This window comes from Nilaparvata lugens, chromosome 14 (assembly GCF_014356525.2).
Source record: "Nilaparvata lugens isolate BPH chromosome 14, ASM1435652v1, whole genome shotgun sequence".
NCBI lineage: Eukaryota > Metazoa > Arthropoda > Insecta > Hemiptera > Delphacidae > Nilaparvata > Nilaparvata lugens.
In genome coordinates, this window is record NC_052517.1 from 1071255 (window position 1) to 1093761 (window position 22507).

The 22507-nt window shown below is 35.9% G+C and overlaps 2 protein-coding genes across 2 annotated transcripts; one reads left to right on the forward strand and one right to left on the reverse strand.

The window, feature by feature from the left end:
• Window positions 1-2762: 2762 nt before the first annotated feature.
• On the reverse strand, window positions 2763-4233 carry LOC111053769 (mRNA-decapping enzyme 1B). The gene has a single exon (XM_039440457.1). It carries the CDS (start codon window positions 4097-4099, stop codon window positions 2987-2989), a length of 1113 nt encoding a protein of 370 aa, XP_039296391.1. The 5' UTR covers window positions 4100-4233; the 3' UTR covers window positions 2763-2986.
• A 1980-nt stretch (window positions 4234-6213) lies between these two features.
• On the forward strand, window positions 6214-22248 carry LOC120354139 (mucin-22-like). Its single transcript, XM_039440458.1, has 4 exons — window positions 6214-6354; window positions 11141-11352; window positions 13690-13917; window positions 17969-22248. Exons 1-4 carry the CDS (start codon window positions 6308-6310, stop codon window positions 22243-22245), a joined length of 4764 nt encoding a protein of 1587 aa, XP_039296392.1. The 5' UTR covers window positions 6214-6307; the 3' UTR covers window positions 22246-22248.
• The last annotated feature ends 259 nt before the right edge of the window (window positions 22249-22507 follow it).

Below are 22507 nucleotides of genomic sequence, written 5' to 3' on the forward strand. Positions count from 1 at the left end.
TTATTGTGTTTCTATATTTTAAGGCTCAACTGACACTTAGGCGACTGAGGTGGAGAAGAGACTGGACTCTAGTGGAGAGCATGTGTTTCCAAATGGTGACACTCAGACCAGTCGATTCTAGTCTCCGCGACGTCACCATTTGGAAACACATGCTCTCCACTAGAGTCCAGTCTCTTCTCCACCTCAGTCGTGTAAGTGTGAGTTGAGCCTAAGTATCCAACTGTTCAGTGTTGGACTGGGAGTAGCTATATTGACTTAGTTCAGTGTCAAAGTAAATAGAAAATTAAAAGTAAAAGGGAAATTGAGAACCCAAAATATTGTTTTTTTTTATATATATTCACTGTCAAAGTAGAAGTAGCTCATTTACTATGTTCAACGTCAATGGAATAGAAACGTAAAAGTGAAAATAAAATTGAATAAAATATTTACTATGTTCACTGTCAAATCAAATGAGTAGCTTTTACTATGTTCAGTGCCAAATTAAGTGCCGGGTTTCCGAACTTGGGATTTGGCTAAGTTCTAGACTTTAAACAGCTGGAGAAAGAAAATTAGCTTTCCAAAACGGGGCGTAGTCGCAGTCATTGTCATAGTCACGTTAGAATTAAAAGTCGAAAAAACTATAAAATTGAACACAGAATAAAATAAAGAGAGAATAGTGTAAAATATCAGCTGTTTTGAATTATTTAGGTATGTTTAATTTCGTCAATGAAAGGGGCGTAGTCTTAGACATTGTCATAGTCACGTTAGAATTAAATGTCAAAAAACTATAAAATTGAACACAGAATAAAATAAAGGGAAAATAGTGTAAAGTATCAGCTGTTTTGAATTATTTAGGTATGTTTAATTTCGTCAATGAAAGGGGCGTAGTCTTAGACATTGTCATAGTCAGGTTAGAATTAAATTAAAAAAAAAAAAAAAAACTAGAAAATTGAACACAAAATAAAATAAAGAGAGAATAGTGTAAAGTATCAGCAGTTTTGAATTATTTAGGTATGTTTAATTTCGTCAACGAAAATTGTTTCCAATTATAGAAATGAGAAAATGAAAACTGCGACTGACTACTGTCATAAAAACTGCGACTACGCCCCATTTTGGAAAGCTAATTTTCTGACTCCAGCTGTTGAAAGTCTAGAACCAATTAGAGAAGCCATCTTTACGAGAAATCCTTCTCTGATTGGCTTTCTTGATACAATACTTAATCATAATTAAAATCGAACAGGCTTTTGTGCGACTGGGTCTAAATCTTCAACAAAAATATCAAGTAACTTGAAATGACTCTTGGAGAGTTGAAACTCTTTGTGCCGGTTGCGAAAAAGCCGGTTAAATTTTAACCGTGATTAATTCCACGAGAACCATTCAAAGAAACCGTCTTTTCAAAAACACCTTCTCTGATTTGTTCTTGTGAAGTTAATCACAGTTGAAATTTAACCGGCTGTTGTGCAACCAGGCCTTTGTGTTGTGATCAAATAATGGGTACTTGGTGATTTATTTATTGTGTTTCTATATTTTAAGGCTCAACTGACACTTAGGCGACTGAGGTGGAGAAGAGACTGGACTCTAGTGGAGATCATGTGTTTTCAAATGGTGACACTCAGACCAGTCGATTCTAGTCTCCGCGACGTCACCATTTGGAAACACATGCTCTCCACTAGAGTCCAGTCTCTTCTCCACCTCAGTCGTGTAAGTGTGAGTTGAGCCTAAGTATCCAACTGTTCAGTGTTGGACTGGGAGTATATTGACTAAGTTCAGTGTCAAAGTAAATAGAAAATTAAAAGTAAAAAGGAAATTGAGTACCTAGAATATTGTTTTTTTTTATATATTCACTGTCAAATTTGTAGTAGCTCATTTAGCCTACTATGTTCAACATCAAAGGAATAGAAACGTAAAAGTGAAAATAAAATTGAATAAAATATTTACTATGTTCACTGTCAAATCAAATAAGGAGTAGCTTTTACTATGTTCAGTGTCAAATTAAGTGCCGGTTTCCGAGCTTGGGATTTGGCTAAGTTCTAGACTTTAAACAGCTGGAGTCAGAAAATTAGCTTTCCGAAACGGGGCGTAGTCGCAGTCATTGTCATAGTCACGTTAGAATTAAAAGTCGAAAAAACTATAAAATTGAACACAGAATAAAATAAAGAGAGAATAGTGTAAAGTATCAGCTGTTTTGAATTATTCAAGGTATGTTTAATTTCGTCAATGAAAGGGGCGTAGTCTTAGACATTGTCATAGTCACGTTAGAATTAAATGTAAAAAAACTAGAAAATTGAACACAGAATAAAATAAAGAGAAAATAGTGTAAAGTATCAGCTGTTTTGAATTATTTAGGTATGTTTAATTTCGTCAATGAAAGGGGCGTAGTCTTAGACATTGTCATAGTCAGGTTAGAATTAAATTAAAAAAAAAAAAAAAAACTAGAAAATTGAACACAAAATAAAATAAAGAGAGAATAGTGTAAAGTATCAGCAGTTTTGAATTATTTAGGAATGTTTAATTTCGTCAACGAAAATTGTTTCCAATTATAGAAATGAGAAAATGAAAACTGCGACTGACTACTGTCATAAAAACTGCGACTACGCCCCATTTTGGAAAGCTAATTTTCTGACTCCAGCTGTTGAAAGTCTAGAACTTAGCTAAATACCGAGCTCGGAAACCGGCCCGCCACAAAGTAGACCCACGATAATCCACGACAAGCAACCCACGCCGTGGGATGTTTTGTGAAACATTGCTATAGAATGATTAATAATCAATCAGCTGACAAGTGGATTATTATCATTACACAGATGTCTGGAGAAGCCTTGCAATGGTTTACAAAACATCCCACGGCGTGGGTTGCTTTTCGTGGGTCTACTTTGCGGCGGATCTAAGAGGAGCTTATTTACTACGTTCAACGTCAAAGTAAACCAAATTTGAATAAGAGTATTTACTATGTTCAGTGTCAAATTAAGTGTAGCTTATTTACTAACATCAAGGTCAAAATAGGACATATTTACGATGTTTTGCGCGTGAGACTCTTGACATAAGCGGCATGTAGCATTGGAATGAATTCGTCATCGTTGTTCATCAGATACTCGAGGGCTTGAAGCAGCTGCGTCTTGGTCAACGGCTGCATCTCAGATGGAGTCTGGACCTGTGACGTCATCAACGAGTTCGACGGAAACATGGCGGGCTGATTTGGAAACATGGCGGGCTGAGGCATGACCAACTTCCCATCTTCGGCCATCTTTAGATAAGACTTGGTGAGGTTGGAGTTGAAGAAGTTCAGCGTCTGAACCACGTTGCTAGTGGGCGAGACCAGTCCGCCGCCATTTTGTATCGGTTGAGGAGATGTTGTCTTCTGGAGTTTGTTTTCAATGTGTTGCAGTGAGTTCTGCGGATCTAGTAGCAGTTTCTCCAGACTGGGGAACACTGGAGGCTCCTGGGCGGGAATTTGAGTCAACCCTGGTGGCGGAGCAAGCGGGGCTGCAGCCCCCCTAGGGGCAGGAACTACCTCGGGCGGGTTCTGTTGAGCGGACGACCAAGCGGTTGATGATGAAGCTTTCATGAAGAAATCTTTGACACTCTTTGGGGTGTTGTCCTCAGGTTTATTTCCGTTTCCATCCTTGGAAGACGCACTGTTGTACTCTTCTTGAGCCTTGGATAGCATTGAGAATATATCTATGCCTTCCCCTTTCTTCGTCTGAGTTTTGTCTACAGCTGTCGACGATGAATTCAACGTGGTTTCCTTGACAAGTCTGTCTAAAGCTTGTCCAATCCTAGAGCATTCTCGTTTATCATAGAACCACACACAGTAGATAGACCCTTTCGGGGTACGGTAGAGTAGGTAAGGGTCTTCCAGGTGTAGATCTAAGCCTCGGATTACAGGCTCTACGAAATTCTTGCAGTTTAGACGATTCATGATGAGAATATTGTGGAATGGCTCACCAGTACGACTGTAGACAAAGAGTGCGCCTTCTACCTCTGTTTTTTCCCATTCGTTGACGTCTGGGTTGAAGGTGTAGAGAGCTACATGGGCCGCCGTTTCTAGAAGTTCTTTGAGGTAGGGGTCGGCCCGTTTCAGAGCGGCAGTGTTCATACGAGCTTCCGCCGATTGTTCTGCCATTTTTCGAGCAGAAATTCACACAAACTTCACTGATATTTCACTATTTTCACCAAAAAATTGTTGAAATAGGGTACGCTAAATAGTAGCTAACAACGCAAACACAATCATACACAACAGCAAAACACAATCAGATCACTGCCGATTGGATATCAGAGAAGAAAATCAAGATGGCAACCCATACAGACTGCTTTGGAGCGTGAGCTACCTTGACACAATGCTAGTGGAAAATTAAGATTGCTCGAGTTGAAATTAGACGTTTTACTAGTTCATCGAAGAAAATGGTCTATAGTGAGGTCCACGTTATAAAGGAAATGTTTGATTAGCAATTGTATTGCTATGTTTTATTCAACAAAGCAAATAGCGCTATCTCTTTCTCGCTTTGCTCTGTTGCCAGATCGTCTTTCAACAATTTGAAATTGATAAATAATTAACAAAATATAAATATTCAACAAAATATTTCATCCTAATCATGAAAACTTATAGAAAAATATAATTTATTGCTTGATAAAATTTTATTGATTGTTTCAAAAGAGAATGAACAGTTTATATTACATCAATAAATCTGTATCAGCTACCATCTGTAGAAGGCATTGACAATACCAAGGATCGGCAACATTGTTCTGCTATCTTTCTCCACTGCCATTTATAAAGTGGACCTAACGGTATCAATATTTTTGTTGCATTGCATGTAAAAGTGTGAAATTTGCTTTCAAATCTAATTCTTCGAAACCAGAAATTGACTTAAATTTTTACTTTCAAACACAATTTCTTTTATTGCTAAATAGGAATACTGATATGACTTTAATTTTGACATGGTGAAGACTCTACAAACTCATACAAGAAGAAAACCCCAACCAGAAATGATGACTATTCATAAACTCTCAAACTCAATACAGTACCATCTGATCAAACAATACAAATGAACTCAATCTAAAGCAGAAACTCTGAAAATGGTTGACTTGATTGTCATGTTGAGAGGGAAGTGTTTCCCTCGAACCCTCAATTGAACTGAAGCTCCAGTACCAAGAGGCCTGCAACTTTGCAAATTAGAGTCCTTGAAGTGGAGAAGGAGGGGAATTGCAAAGTTTTTTCTTCCATTATCCTTGCATGGAGTTAATGGAAACTCTGTGGAGGGTGTTGTACCATCCCATACGTTCGGAAAGCATCGACCCCTGCACCAAGATCGCCAACATTTTATCACTAGCTATTGACTTTTCTTCATGGCAAATCGACTTCACGAGGATGCTGAGTGCCCGTCGAGAGAGAGCTTCGAATGTAAATGTTTTGTTGAAATCAATGAATAAATAAATGGTAAGAGCGACGTTACAAAGTCAGTGAAAAATAAAGGACATCAGCATTGCCAATTCTCTGCCTCACCACCATCTTTTTTAGAAGAGAGAGCTTAAACAGACTGCCGATTTGTGTTTGAGAGTTGAAGTATGGAAAGTTTTGTAGACTGGTACATGAGAAACTCATCAACTACCTTCTGTACTCACTGAAAGGTGATGAAACCAGTGGACTAGCGGAAAAGTTGGGACTGTTTCATAATTTAAAATTGCAGTCCATCTACAGAGCTATATAAAATGAATTATCTGCAGAAATCTCAAGATATTTGTGTTTTGATTGTTTCAAACTTGACAAAGTCAGCCTGGAAACTGCCATTAAAAGACTGAATATACTGAATTACCGCATGCTCGAGATCAAATATTTATTATTTTTATACATGGTTCTAAAAAAATCTGGCAACGTTGCGAAGCTTGAGAAGGATAGAGCTATTTGCTCTGCCTTATGACAGACAAGTATAACAACATCAAGTGCTGTCTCTATAACGTAGGCTTCATCATAATAATATCCATGAAGGTACGTTTTCGAAAACAATTGGGAACCGCCAAATGCCTTGACGTAGAATCAATCAAGCCTGTTCTTCGTTGATAAACAATTCCGAATGAGCCAATTAGCTAATTCGAAATGAATAAAAGACATTTCGGAAAATTCAGAATGATAAGGATATCAATATTATAATTTTTCCACTTTTTTCAAATTAAAAATTGTTAACTGGATCGAAGATTAGCCTATCACCTAGCGGTCACCGCTGTAACTATTATAGCGTTACAAAATGGCGAGCAGACAAATACAGAATACGTACATAACCTTTTTGTACAAAAATTATCAATAATTATTTTTCAAAACTTCGTGTTTATGAATTAAATGAAAGTCAAGAAGAAGGAAAAAATCAAGAGGAAACAGGAAACCATGTAAGTTGGAAACGATTCCATTCGGAATCTATAAATGTCAATAAATTGTTTGTGTTTTGAAGTACAAACAGTACTCTACTGATCTGTCAGTTCTGGGATTCTACCACTGGTTTTATTGTAAACAGACAATAAAACCACCAAACTCTTTAAAGATTTACTAGTATCATTGTTCCCTTAATATTTTCCCGTCTATTTGCTGTTTTATTCCCCTTAAACCCCGTTTTTAATTGATTAAAATTGAGATCCTACCAATCAAGTACCTACAAAATCAAGTTTGTGGTTATGTCATTTTTGAAGCTGTTTAGCTTCAAATATTACAGGATTCCACGAAAGATTTGGCAGTAATTCATTGTATACTGTACTATATGAAGTTTAACGTATCAATTTGATAATGATGAGGGGTTTTTGACAGTTTTAAGATATAAGAAAACCGCTTTGAATCTTTTTATTCCTCCAAACTGATATCATAGTTCTCTTGTGTTAGGCAGTGCATAGGCTATAAATGCACCATCACATTAATTTACGATTATAGACGCATCTATTATAATATGTTTCATTCGGGGTTCAAACCTCAACAGCTGATGTATCTCAGTTAAAACCAATACGGGCCTATTTCTAGTTTCTAGAACTGACTGATAACTAGCTGTCAGGCTCGCTTCGCTCGCCTGCATTTTACATTTGAGCATGCTTCATTCCATCAGAAAGTCAAAGCTGAAAAAACGCTGGAAAACGCAGATTTTGGGCGTATCTTTGGATATTTTTCCAAATCCGTTCTTGGTGTTCCTCTAAAGGTCCAACTGAACATTCCTACCAAATTTGAACGTTTTTGGTCTGGTCGATTTTTAGTTCTGCGAGTGAGTCAGTCAGTCAATCAGTGAGTGCCATTTCGTTTTTATTATATAGATAATCAGGTTTTTGGTGATATTTGTCATGTTTTAAGATTGAGGGTAGCCTACCAGAAAGTGTCATATTGTCTGACCTCTTTCATACAAATCTATGAGACTTATTAACTTTTTGATAAGGGCTATTCTTATTTATCTGGAAATTAAAATCCAAGTACGGTACCCATTTTTAAAAACTTTCATTCAAAACATGTTTCAACATATCAATGTACTCTTTCCAAGTGAGTGAATGAAATAGATAACTAATACTGTGTAGATAATACCATAGAGAAACAATAGCATAAGTAGACATCCCATGGTATAGGGCGTTTATGTCGCAACTTTTACTGTTATCTCAAGCTGATAGCCCACGTAGTTCGTTCTCTCCTGTGAAGCTTTATGACGCTGGTAGTCTCTCATATTGTGCCGTTCATACACTCTCACCCCAACAAAACAGTAAAATTCGACAATAATCAAGAGTAATCGGCTTGAGATAACAGTAAAAGTTGCGACATAAATTCCCTATACCATGGGATATCTACTTACGCTATTGTTTCTCTATGATAATACTTTTTTCAAATATCTAATGAAAGCTGTATTAATACAACTAAGGTTAGGCCTACCAGAAAGTGTCATATCTCTGTCTGACCTCTTTCATACAAATGTTAAATTAGATAAAGCTGGTTAAATTTTAACCTTGATTAATTCTACGAGAACCAATCAGAGAAGGCGTTTTTGAAAAGGCTATCATAAAGATAATCACGGTTAAAATTTAACCGGCTTTTGTGCAACAGGGCCTATGAGACTTAACTTTTTGTTGAGGGCCTCTCTTATTTATCTGGATGGACTTCTGCTACTGCAAATATTGACCGAACAAATAGATAGCTGAATGAAATTAGAATAATGAAACTGTCAAAAAACTATGGCCCTGACTGGGAATCGAACCCGGATCCTCTCCGTTGCCGGCGGAGCGGCTTTAACCCTTCGGCCAACAGGCACTCTCTGAACAGCTTCATTCAATTATGATGTTATTAGCCATTCTAGCCAGGTATCAAAGATGGAAGATTTATAAGAAATCGCAGTTATTGGGAGATGAGTAAATTCAATCTATTTGTGCTGTAGAGAGACCGTAGCGGAGCACGGGTTACCTGCCAGTTTATAATATAATAAAGGAAAGAACTGGCTTATACACGTAGGGGATAGGATATTCACGAATGACGCATCATCACGTCTCAACTACTCAACTCATTAACTTGACATTTTGCATATACATTCTTAATTTACCGAGGATGGTTATAGGCCTATTTCCAATTCTTCAAGATTTCAATAGGTCAAGTCTCCAATTAGACCCTTGCGGAGCACAGGTTACCTGATAGTAACTTTATGAATCAATAACTCTATTGACAAATAATCCACATACCCCTTTAATAAATAAATATGTGATCAATGGATGATAGAAAATGAAATGAAATATCATGTTTTTTATTTTTCACGGCTGTGTAAAGACTTCCATAGCTATAGTGAGGTCCACGTTATAATGGCAGTGATGAAAGATAGGAGACCAATGTTCCGATCCTCTGTCTTTTCAATGCCTTCTATAGACGGTAGCTGATACAGGATTATTGATGTAATATTAACTGTTCATTCTCGTTTAAAATAATCAATTATATTTTATTAAGAAAGAAATAATATTTTTAAATAATCTTATAATGAATTTTCATAATAAATATGAAATATTTGGTTAATTCCTATTATATTAAGCGAGCAATTTCTGTATATCTGTTTATATTTTTATATCGGGTTATTTATGTTCACCGGATCTCGAAAACAGCTCTAACGATTTCCACGAAGTTTGGAACATAGTAGGTTTATGATATAAAAATTCGATTGCACTAGGTCTCGTCCTTGGGAAAACTCGCTGAACTACATTAAACGGATAATTCATCCTTGGCTGAAACAGCTGAGACTCTCGTCGTCTGTGGATAGTAAAAAGTGAGCGAGTGATTCTGTGGAAAATCAAAATATCGCATCCCCAAAATTCATAAGCCGACATTGTAGAATTCATTCAAGGTTTGGAAGTGTTGTATCAAATTATGGGGTTGTGTATCAAGTTGAGATTATTCTTTGTTGATTCATCAGCACAATATGATACAGTATAATCTTAACTTGATACACAACTGTTGATACAGTATAATCTCAATTTGATACACATCTCCATCTCAACTTGATAGCAATAGCCAGCTGTAAAATATAAACACGATCATTTTAGAGAATTGTGTTCTGTTTATCAATAAATAAACATAACGAGCGAAGCTCGATGCCCCGATATTTATTAATTCTACATTGTTAAAAGACGATCTGGAAAAAGAGCAAATCGAGAAAGAGATAGCGCTATCCGCTTTGTTGAATGATAGACAAGGATAGCAATACCATTGCTAATTGAACACTGCCATTATAACGTGGATCTCCCTATTGAATTCAACTACATAATCACTAGAGTCTCATCGATAAAGTCATAATACTATACTGTTTCGAGTAAACCCAATCAATGAATAAATCACTAACTCATAATTGACCGAGCGAAGTGAGGTCTAAGATTCAAGTCGACGGGTTTGCAATTCTCTTTATGTTAATATTATGTTTAAAATTTCCAAAAACCTTGTATATACATCGACGCGCAATTAAAAAAGGAACATACCTGTCAAATTTCATGAAAATCTATTACCGTGTTTCGCCGTAAATGCGCAACATATAAACATTAAAACATTAGGAGAAATGCGAAGACAATTGGGGTATCTTAGCTCAAAAATAATAAATATCATGCCAAATGCATTGTCAGAATCTCTTTCTAATAGGGGTAGACAGAGGATGGAACAGATAAATAAGTGGGTGATACAAAAATTTGTCTTCGACATCAGTCAAATATTATAATTACTAGTAATTTATTGTTGAACTTCGATTTTTTGTAGCTTTAATTATTAGTAGCTTAAATAAATTTTTATATTGTCTAAACAGCTGATACTCTCACTCAGCGGTCAGGGTTTTGCCCTTGCTGGGTGGTGCCATGTAATTTTAATTTATTTGTAAAATAGCATAATATTATAATCTAGAATATTTCTTTTGTAAGTTTTTATTTTGTATTTTGTTTTTATGGGCAATAAAGATGTTTAAAAAAAAATGCCAAACCTTCGACTTGAATCTTAGATCTCACTTCGCTCGGTCAATAATACTCCCTTTCAAAAACATCGAACATATTATTTCTATCAACGTTGTAGACAGTTGCAGCAAGACCTGATAACAGCGCTCACACTCACATTCCGGGACGACACGTCACGGTACGATAGGACAGAAAGCTCTATGTTTACTTAGGATTTTTTCTAGACATTTTAAATTGATAAATTATTTATTAATTTTTGACAAAACATAACAACAGGTCAATGTAACTTACCGAGCGCGAGTTCTACTGTTCACAGAACTACTAGTATATTTCTTTTTAATTTTTCACAATCATTACATCATAATACGATCATATGCTGATAGTGAATGTTTTTGTGATTTTTCTGGCTTCAAATTTATCAAGCTTTTTAATATTTTTCAATTTATTAATGCATTTTCAAGTGTAATAATAATTTGTTTCATCTTTCTGTTCAACCGAGATACAAATTTTTTAGTATAATGTATATTTGGACTGTAATTTTTTGTGATCTTTATAAAAGTGTTTTCATAACCTCATTTGAACTATTTTTATCAAAATTAGGGAGAGGAACAGTTTTGGGTTTATCCTGTTGATTCTCTCCCAATCATTAATTTGATGTTGTGATTAAGGAATGTAATAATGTTAATTTTTAATTATTAACATTATAAACATTCCATTTTTAATCTCAAATTTTTGTTCAATTTTGCAGCAAGAACAGAGAATGGGAGCGGGAACGACGTGGCAAGCTGAATGTGGCGTTTTGCCAGCTGGATCAGTTGTTGCCAGACTACGACCCGAGTCGGGTCAGGAGCAAGCTGGCCATCCTCATGGCTGCCGTGGGCCACATCACGCACCTCCATCAGCTGATGCACACCCTGTCAGCTGGCAAGGGAGGCGCTACCGAACGGGACACTGTCTTCGGTAAGAGCACTATAGCATAAGAAGATATCCCATGGTTTGTACAATTCATTCAAAGTTTGGAAGTTTTGTATCAAATTATGGGGTTGTGTATCAAATTGAGATGATAGTGTATCATATTGTGGTGATATAGTGAGGTCCACGTTATAATGACAGTATTTGATCAACTTTGGTTTTGCTATCCTTGTCTATCATTCGACAAAGCTGGTGGTGCTATCCTTTTCTAGGTCCACAACGGTGCCAATTATGTTTTTGATAGTGTAGAAATATGATTAATTAATGCAGAGAATCGGCATCGCTATTCTTCTATCTTTATCCACTGTCATTATAACGTGGACCTAACTATAGTATAGAGTAAAGATAGCAAAAAGATAGCATAAGAAGATATGCCATGAGTTGTACAATTCATTCAAAGTTTGCATGTTTTATATCAAATTATGGGGTTGTGTATCAAATTGAGATGATACTGTTTCATATTGTGTTGATACTGTATCATGCGTGGTGAGATAGGTCTCGCTGCAAGGGAGGTGATACCGAACGGGACACTGTCTAGGGTGAGAGTAGTAAGGGGAAAATATATAGCATAGGAAGATATGCCATGGTTTGTAGAATTCATTCAAAGTTTGGAAGTTTTGTATCAAATTTTGGTGTTGTGTATCAAGTTGAGGTGATACTGTATCATGCGTGGTGATACTGTATCATTTATGGTGACAGCACAGACAAAATATAACATAAGAAGATATCCCATGGTTTGTAGAATTCATTCAAAGTTTGCAAGTTTTGTATCAAATTATGGGGATGTGTATCAAATTGAGATGATACTGTATCATATTGTGGTGATAGCATAGAGAAAAGGTAGCATAAGAAGATATCTCATGGTTTGTAGAATTCGTTCAAAGTTTGCAAGTTTTGTATAGAATTATGGTGATGTGTATCAAGTTGAGGTGATACTGTATCATATTGTGTTGATACTGAATCATGTGAGGTGATACTGTATCGACTGTATCATATTGTTTTGATACTGTATTATTTATGGTGATAGCATATAGTGAGGTCCACGTTATAATGATAGTGGATAAAGATAGAAGAATAGCGATGCCGATTCTCTGCATTGATTAATCATATTTCTAAACTGTCAAAAACATAATTGGCACTGTTGTGGACCTAGAAAAGGATAGTACCACCGGCTTTGTTGAATGATAGACAAGGATAGCAAAACCAAAGTTATCAAATACTGTCATTATAACGTGGACCTCACTATAGAAAGATATGCCATGGTTGTAGAATTCATTCAAAGTTTGGAAGTGTTGTATCAAATTATGGGGTTGTGTATCAAGTTGAGATTATTCTTTGTTGATTCATCAGCACAATATGATACAGTATAATCTTAACTTGATACACAACTGTTGATACAGTATAATCTCAATTTGATACACATCTCCATCTCAACTTGATACACAACTGTTGATACATCACAATATGATACAGTGGCCGTAGTCGAGTGGATCAGATGCTGGCTTTATGATTCAGAGGCCCGGGTTCAAATCCCGGCCCGGGCCAAGATATTTATCTCGGGCTACTCCCGTGTCGGATAGACACGTTAAGTCGTCGGTCCCGGCTGCCTAAAAAGCAGTCGTTAGGTGATGTGAGAGGCCCTGAAATTGATCAGTTGCGACCTGAAAACTCTGACACCAGACCTCAGCCAGCCAGGTCACTCGATATTATTATTATTATTATTATGATACAGTATAATCTCAACTTGATACACATCACCATAAGTTGATGTGATACAAAACATCCAAACTTTGAATGTATCATATTGAGTTGATACTGTAGGCCTATGATTTATGGTGATAGAATAAGGAAAGATAGCATAAGAAGATATCCCACGGTACAGGTAGTCTATGTTCCCAATCTCTAGCCGAATTTAATTTTGTTAACTCAAGTCTATTACTGTCAACTACCTACTGTCTAAGCTATGCAAGTTATCTACTATTAAAACATGAATTCAACGAAGAGAACCAACGAAAAAAAAATGAGAATGAAATGTAGAAGTTGAAGAAACGAATAAGAAAGAAGAGAACCGAGCAACTTGGAATGGATCCAGTTCTTGTCAACTAAATTTTCAAAAATTTCTTGAAAAGCACAACATTTTTGCAATCAGAGATGCTGTCTTTTCAAAAACGCCTTCTCTGATTGGTTTTCATGAAATTAATCACGGTTAAAATTTAACCGGCTGTTGTGCAACCGGGCCTTAGAGTTATTCACTGACACTTCGATTGAAATGTGCTTACAGTGTTACAGTGATTTTATTTCTGACTTTTATGAATTATTTTTCAGCTTCAGAGTTGGCACGCCTGCACGACCGCATAGACACACTGCGGCGACGTTGCCAACAGTTGGCACAACTGCTGCAAATGGCCGACATCCCTGTGCCGGCGCCAAGCAACGACAAACTGGCAACACTCCCAACCGGTGGCAAACTGGCAACGTCGCAGCCGCACATCAAGTGGAACGGCAACATTGCACACAAAACCGTTCAGCAGCGAATCATCAATAGTCGCAAAGGTAAGCGATAAAACACAACCTACTATCTATAATATTATATTAACGGAAAGAACTGGCTTATACAGGTAGGGGATAGGAAATTCACGAATGACGCATCATCACGTCTCAACTACTCAACTCATTAACTTGACATTTTGCAGGAAAATCTTGTCATTCGTGTATCGATACGGAAGATGAGTTTGTATCAAAATTAATAAGAAATTGGGTGGTTTTTCGCTATTAGAAAAAACGACTAGCAGTCAGATATTTTACAATAAATGAATTAATCACTCACTGTGACGAGATATTTCAGCAGGTCCGCCATCTTCTTGGTTGTACTCATAGACAAGTAGAAGGATAGGATGGCAATTTTTAGTGCGCTGTTGGTGTCTATTGGATTAGTGTCTGTTGGTGTCTATTGGTGTCTATTGGATTAGTGTCTGTTGGTGTCTATTGGTGTCTATTGGGTTTGTTGTGGCTGAGAAGGTAATCAAAGAGGATGTGGGATTTGAAGTTGGTTTGTTCGTTTAATATACATTGTCGTTTGCTTTTAAATTGGGTGTATATTTCAAATTGATTAATTCATTTATTGTAAAATATCTTACTGATAGTCGTTTTTCCTAATAGCAAAAAGTGATTTAATAATAAGAAGTTCGTGATGGAAAACAACATTGAAAAATTGAGTGGTTTGTATCAAGTTTGAGGGGGATTCGATACGGAAGAGAGTGTTGTTTGTATCGAGTTTGGTGGGGGATTTGATACGGAAGAGAGTGTTGTTTGTATCAAGTTTGGTGGGGGATTTGATACGGAAGGAATCGGCTTATATACAGGTAGGGGATAGGAAATTCACGAATGACGCATCATCGCGTCTCAACTACTCAACTTGACAAGCGGTGATTAACACCCAAACAAACGGTGGGAGTAGAAAATTGTGGATGGGACTACCTATAGTTAGAAGCGCGTTTGGAAGCCAGCATTTACTTGACATTGGTGTTGCTAGCCTTGTCTGTCATCAGGCAAAGCAGATAGCTCTCTCTTTGTCCAACTACTCCGCAACGAAGCCAAATCGTTTGTTGGTTATGAAGAAATATAATCAACTAGCAGAATAGTCAATCTCAAATATGAAGATCCATAACTATTGTAAATAATGAGAAATATTTCCTTTTTGTGTAGTTGAGAAGTTGATATTGTGGTAATTATTCATATTGAATGAAAAAGACTAAGAAATTGTCAAAAAACCAGTGATATATCAGTGGTTTTTTTTGACAATTTCTTAGTCTTTTCCATTCAATAGAAATATTTGCCTTGACTAGTTGTGTAATTCTGAATAATTGAATGAATAAATTGAATATTTTTGAGATAGAATTGATTATCAAATTCTTGGCTGTGTAGGAACGTCATGAACTACCAAAATATATCATCTCAATTTTGAAAATTTATGATCAAGTAATAAAATTTTTCTTTTCTTTGTGTATATACCTACCTGTAATATATTTGAAATATAAATGATCATTTTTAACTACAATTATTGACAATCAGCTGTGATAAGTTCTAAATAGTGTGTTTGTCTTTTCGGTCTCGAAATTTTATAGTTTTTCAAAGTTTAGAATTTTCTAATTAATTGTGATTGATTTAATTTAATTTTAAAGTATTTTTCAATTCAAAAATGGTTCTTGTGTGTTTTGAATTGTAAATTGAGTGTGTAATTGAAGAATGTTAAGTGAGACATAACCTAGCTAAATTTGGACTGTTGTATAAATTAGAATTGGAACCGTTTTGGGCTTATAAGCCTGTGGTACTTTTCTGCAAGTTGTGTAATTCTGAATGGTTAAATAATAAATAATAACAATCAGTATTCATAACAATCTTGTAGTTTCATTGTAAAATGTTGTATAATTAAGGCTGTGCAAAGGCTAAAAATAAACTTTCTACTCGTGATATTTTTCAAAGTTTTTCGATTTGTATATCATCAACCTATCAAAATGAAAACGTTTTCTCAGGAAACATTTTTTTTCGATCATTACTTTTTGAGATATGAGCCTCTAAAGTTTAAATTTTTGGGACAGGACATTTCAAATTTGGTAAGAGATAAATCCATGAGATTTAGAGGATAGATTCTTCATGGTATTGTTGATCTAGTAAATCAAAAAATTTCTGAAAATATCAATTTTGGAGAAAGTTATTCAATTTACTAAAAATGACTAGAAATAACTTTTAGTTGAGTTATATTTGGTCATTTTGGTAAATTGAATAACTTTCTCAAAAATTGATATTTTCAGAAAATTTTTGTTTTATCAGATCAACAATGCCATAAAGAACTATCCTCTAAGTCTCATGGATTTATCTCTCACCGAATTTGAAATGTCCTGTCCCAAAAATTGAAACTTTAGGCGCTCATATCTCAAAAAGTAATGATCAGAAAAAAAAATGTTTTCCTAAGAAAACTTTCTCACTTTGATAGCTTGATGATATACGAATCGAAAAACTTTGAAAAATATCACCAGTAGGAAGTTCATTTTTAGCCTTTGCACAGCCTTAATACAAATTAATATTAAGTTTGTAGTGTTAATGTTGATGTTGTGGAACTTTTCCATAATTGAATAGACTTAGAACGTTGTCAAAAATCCACTTTAATTAATAATAAAAATTAGTATTTTACAGGAGCATGCTTTCGTGTGTGCTCACACATCATCAGCTGTAAGTTACAGTAAAGTTACAGGAAGTAGAAAGATTCCAAATTAACAAAAACAAAAGCAAGAGTCACTTGATCATTCTGACTAATTTTATTATCATTCCTATTTATAATTTATGATTTCAATTTTAATTCTAATTTATATTCTTAATTCTAACAAAATTATTAGAAATTATATGATTTCAGCCTACTTTTTATGAAAAACTTTTTACTTATTATAAAACTAACATAAAGAAAAGCAAGAGCCACTTGATCATTGTAATTGATTGTTAATTCTAATTTTCTTAATTTCAACAAATTATTTGAAATTACATGAATATTTCATATGAAAAAAATTATAAAATAAATAGGTGTAAGGCAGTGGAATAGGTTATCTAAGTTAAAAAGATTTCAGAGTGGAAATTTGTAATAAAATGAAGTAATTGTGAAATATCATCATCACTGTTGGAAATACTTATCAAGAATCCTAGAAAACTACTGAAAATTAGGTTAACAACCTAGTCTAAATTTTTTTCCTTAAATGTTCAATAAACTAATTTTTTTCCAACATGTTTAGATTTGGTTTGGTTTATTCTAGATGGTCTTGAACTAACCTACTTATATTACAGGGGAATATGTTAATATGATCATTAAGGCTTGTTATTGAACTGTCTTTTTATTATTATACGGTCTTTATTCTAGACCATCTAGAATAAACCAAACCAAATCTAAACATGTTGGAAAAAAAATAGTTTATTGAACATTTAAGGAAAAAAAAAAATTAGACTAGGTTGTTAACCCAATTTTCAGTAGTTTTCTAGGATTCTTGTATTTCCAACAGTGATGATGATATTTCACAATTACTTCATTTTATTACAAATTTCCACTCTGAAATTTTTTTAACTTAGATAACCTATTCCACTGCCTTACACCTATTTATTTTATTATAATTTTTTTCATGTGAAATATTCATGTAATTTCAAATAATTTGTTGGAATTAAGAAAATTAGAATTAACAATCAATTACAATGATCAAGTGGCTCTTGCTTTTCTTTATGTTAGTTTTATAAGTAAAAAGTTTTTCATAAAAAGTAGGCTGAAATCATATAATGTCTAATAATTTTGTTAGAATTAAGAATATAAATTAGAATTAAAATTGAAATCATAAATTATAAATAGGAATGATAATTAGTCAGAATGATCAAGTGACTCTTGTTTTTGTTTTTGTTAATTTGGAATCTTTCTACTTCCTGTAACTTTACTGTAACCTACAGCTGATGATGTGTGAGCACACACGAAAGCATGCTCCTGTAAAATATTAATTTTTATTTAATTAAAGTGGATTTTTGACAACGTTCTAAGTCTTTTCAATCACAAATTAATATGTTTCAATTTTCACAGACAAAGCCGAGAAGAAAGAGAACAACCAACTGCTAGAGGTTGGCAGCACTGTAGCTAGCAAAAACCCCCCAAATTCGAAAACATCAAGCATAACTGAAGTGTCAGAAGATGTGGAACAACCTTCAACCCCATCCGATAGCCCTGAATTGTCCCCTATAAAAAAAGTGGTCGACCTCTGCAATACACCTCTAAGGGAACTCACCGGGTTTACCCTGAACAGTGCCTGTGTTTTGGCTTCCTCCTCTACCTCTCCTCCACCTCATACTCATCCCTCTTCTTCTCCCTCCTCCTCAATTTCGTCACCCTCTTCCAGCCTTTCATCCAATTCTCCTCTGTGCCCTGGAGAAATTCTGGAAACTCCAGTTGCCAAGAATGATGGTCAGTGTTTGGTGGGAGATGCAGCAATTGGGGAACCAGGAGAGATGACGTCATATGTTGCTAATGAAACCAGTGATGTGACGTCATCAAGGAATGTAGTTGCTATGGAAACAAATGATATGATGTCATCAAGAAATATGGTTGCTATGGAAACCAGTGATATGACGTCATCAAGGAATGTTGTTGCTATGGAAACGAAAGAAATGACGTCATCAAGGGATGTGGTTGCTATGGAAACTAATGATATGATGTCATCAAGGAATGTAGTTGCTATGGAAACCAGTGATATGACGTCATCAAGGAATGTAGTTGCTGTGGAAACCAGTGATATGACGTCATCAAGGAATGTTGTTGCTATGGAAACCAAGGATATGATGTCATCGAGTACTGAGAATGGTCAAGATCCTAGCAAATACCCAATTGGTTTGGATTCAGGTGGAGGTGGAAAAGTTTGTGACCAATTAGCAACAACTTCCCAATCAGTAACTGGAAATGAAGATTCATCAGAAGTAACAGATAATCCTAAATCATTAGTAGCAGTTACTCCAGGAACGGTAGCAGATACTAGAACAACAGTAGCAGTTACTCCATCAACGGCAGCAGTTACTTCAACATCAATCTCATCTACATCTAGTTTGGAGGCTGCATCAAAATCAATTGAAGTTCCCCTTCAACCTAATTCCAGTCAGAGTAATCCAGCAGTAGCAGTTACTACACCAAAAGTAGCAGCTACTCCATCTTCATCTGGTTTGGCAACATCAAATTCAGTAGAAGTTCCAACTCAACCTAATTCCTCTTCTGGTAATTCAACTGTGACAGAAGTTCAAAACAAGGAAACCTCAAGGGCTAAAAGTGATAATTCTCAAGGTAAACCAGCAACCAGTGCTGGTAACAGTTCTATTCCAAAACCAGTTACTGCTAAAACTGTAACAGTTACCACAGCAGGCAACAGTTCCAATCCAATACCAGCAACAACAAAACCGGTGACTGTTACCACAACAGGCAACACTCCCAACCAAATACCAGTTACTGGAACAGTGCATGTTGTGAATCCCTACCCGAGTATCATGCCAGTAACTGTGACAAACTTTGGCGCTCCAACTGTGAATCAGTCAATCATGATTGTCCTGCCTGATGGGCGAGTAGTAACCGTTCCTCAGCAACAGCCACAGTACGTTATCAATCAATCAGTTCCCCACATGATCAATCAATCGGTTCCTCAAATCATCAACCATCAATCGCCTACAACTATTGTGATTGGAAACAGTGCGCCAGTGATTGAGCCAATTGTGTTCAAAGCAGCCGACAGAATGGCTGTGAACAGGGCTTTTGAAGCAGATGGGACCACTGTGAATCGGGCTGGGAAAAAAGGGCAGCAGAAGAGGGTTCTGCTGTCAAAATGTGCCAACAAAGTCCCGATACCTCTGGTGGGTACACAGTTTGTGGTGAGAAGGACAGTGGAGATGCAGGTGAAAGCGAGTAGAGTGGTTGAGAAGCGTCAGAGGAGCAGAAAAGTGAAGAAAACTGTGGTTTCTGCAGAATCCGCAAAAGTGAAAGATGTTACCAAGGTGGCTGAATTTGTTGAAGTCCCAAAAACAACACAAGTAGAGAATGCAAAGGTTGATAGAGTTGAAGAAGGTTTGAAACCCAGTGATGGTAAGAATACAACAAATATCTGTAGAAATAAAAGTGTGATGAACAAGGTTGGAATGGGTGAACAAGAGACAAACAAAGATAAATCGGTTGTAAAATCTAATGGAAGAATAGAACAGGATAATGGGAAAAAGACAGAGATCTCCAGGAATGAAAGTGTATTAGACAAGGATGGAATGAATAGAAAAATGAACAATGATCAAACACAGTCATTGGAAAAATCTGTTGTGAATAATACTTCTTCAGTTGGAGCATTGGGGAACAACAATAATTCCACAAGTCAAAGATTGGAAAACAAAAGTTCTCCAACTAAAGTATTGGGAGGCAACACCTCTTCAACTGAAGTATTGGAAAACAATACTTCCACAACTAAAGTCTTAGAAAGTTTGAGAGGACCTGAAGCATTGTCTGCTAACCCTGATAACATGATAACTGCTCGAACTGAAACACCAGGGGATTCAATCGAACTGACAGATCAAGACCTGGATATGACAACTTTGACTGATACAGGAACTGGTGTGGAAGGATCAACATCAGACAAAACATCTTCAGTTAGGATTGAAGAAGGGGAAAGTTCAAAAGCTATCAAAGAAATGGATGATTCATCAAGGAATTTGAAGCTGGCATCAGGTTTCAAAACTGTTCAAGGGAAATCAGAAGATGGTGGTTGTAATTCAGTGGTAGTGAGCAGCTCGACAAAGTTGATTGACAAAAATTGTAGTGTTGAGGTATCGATTGGCGATAAGAAAAAACAAGAGGTTGTAGATTCTGTAAAGAAAGTCCAGGAAGATAAAGCCTGCAGTAGTATGAAGGTAGTGGTCAGTGATAGCAGGAAGCAAAAGGTTGTTGAAGATTTTGAAAAGGGAAATGAGAATCAGAACCAAAGTCTGGTCGCAGAACAAGGAACACATCCAGATGTGAACAAACATGATAATGTGTTGAATGTTGGGAACAATGATGATGATGATTGTAATGACCATTTTGGGTTGGATACAATGTCTGATGATAATGATGATACTGAAAATGATGGGCCAATTCCTAGTTTATTAGTGGATATGCCACAAATAAAAAGACCAGCTGATGGTTCAGTAATGCCACCTGCAAAGAAGTTGAAAACATTGGACCAACAAAATCTATCTGATGCTCCTGATAAGGATTCCATGCATGGACATGTATTTCATCAAGATAATAATTCTATCATGGCTTCTGTAGAAGGTCCAGTCAACAACAACATAGAAGATGTACAGATGATCACAGGTTCTACAGATATCCCTCACCAAGAAACTCCGGATCCTTCATGTTCTCAAGTTGAAATTCGAAGGCAATCAAACACAAATATTGGCCAAAAGTTGGAATTGCCCACTAATAGAAATTGTTCTTCAAACTATGGTGTGGAGAAAACAGTGATGTACCCAAATGAGAACAAAGATTGTCCAGTTGTTAACCAGCAACAAGGAATTGCATCATCGGTTTCTAATCCAGTTGAAATGAAACTAGTTGGCAAACGTTGTGAAGAAACAGTTGAATCAACTGTTCTGGGTATTGGGAACACATTAAAGAACCCTGTCAATCATCAACCACATCTAGAAAATGTTGCCAAAAATAAAGAAACATTATCGGACAAGTGTTACACTGGGAACTTGGTTGGCCAAAATATTACAGATAACCAGACTCAGTTACAGAAAACTAATACATCTGCAAGTATGTTGCTTTTACCAGAAGCTGCTTCAGATAAATTACCAGACAGTTACCAAACTGGGAATGTGAGTGAAAACAATACTGTGTTGGATGTTCAAAATTCCAGAATGGAACATTATTTGGGTAGCATAAACCAGAAGGGATCTCAGCTACTTGGTTTCCCTGATAACTCAAGTCATAGAGATGCTATCAAAGACATTACACCTACATCATACCCTTACATTTCCTCAGTAAATCCCACCAATGATAATCTAGCATTGCAAAAAGTGTCAAACTTCAATATATCTTCCACAATCAATACAAATATGTCATACCTGTCCATGACAACAAATAGTGCTAGAGAAACTGTTCAAAGTAAAAATACTGAAGATGATTTTGGTAGAAATCCAAGCTTCTCAGAAAATGGTATGATCCCATCACACGTTGTGAACAAAGTGAGTGGGAGACTTGAAGAAAACAGCACAGTAGCAAAAGAAACTGCAGTAAAGATGCAAACAAGTAATCAAAATGTGAAAAAGAATGGTGATAGTTTTGTGGAACAACATTGAATCAAATTGGAAAATGTAGCTTCATTGAACTCAGTAACAGGCCAGAAAAAATTGCAATTCAAACTCAAACAAGCATTGAGAACAAAATCGATAACAATGATTTCCATTTTCCACAGAATAGTGGCCAGAAAACTATGCTCACCTATACTGAACTACATGGGAAACCTTCGATGGAACACAGCCCTATTATGGGAATTAATTCTAAAAATCAGGATCATTCCAGTTTTGGTGTCAGCAATATTTCAAGCAATTCTGTATCTAC

Bases quoted from the DNA above. Each gene is read 5' to 3' on its own strand.
- LOC111053769 (XM_039440457.1), bottom strand. From the start codon at position 4,099: ATGGCAGAACAATCGGCGGAAGCTCGTATGAACACTGCCGCTCTGAAA.
- LOC120354139 (XM_039440458.1), top strand. From the start codon at position 6,308: ATGAAAGTCAAGAAGAAGGAAAAAATCAAGAGGAAACAGGAAACCAT. The intron at 6,355-11,140 runs GTAAGTTGGAAA...TCAATTTTGCAG, and splicing joins AAGAGGAAACAGGAAACCAT to CAAGAACAGAGAATGGGAGC. The intron at 13,918-17,968 runs GTAAGCGATAAA...CAATTTTCACAG, and splicing joins AATCATCAATAGTCGCAAAG to ACAAAGCCGAGAAGAAAGAG.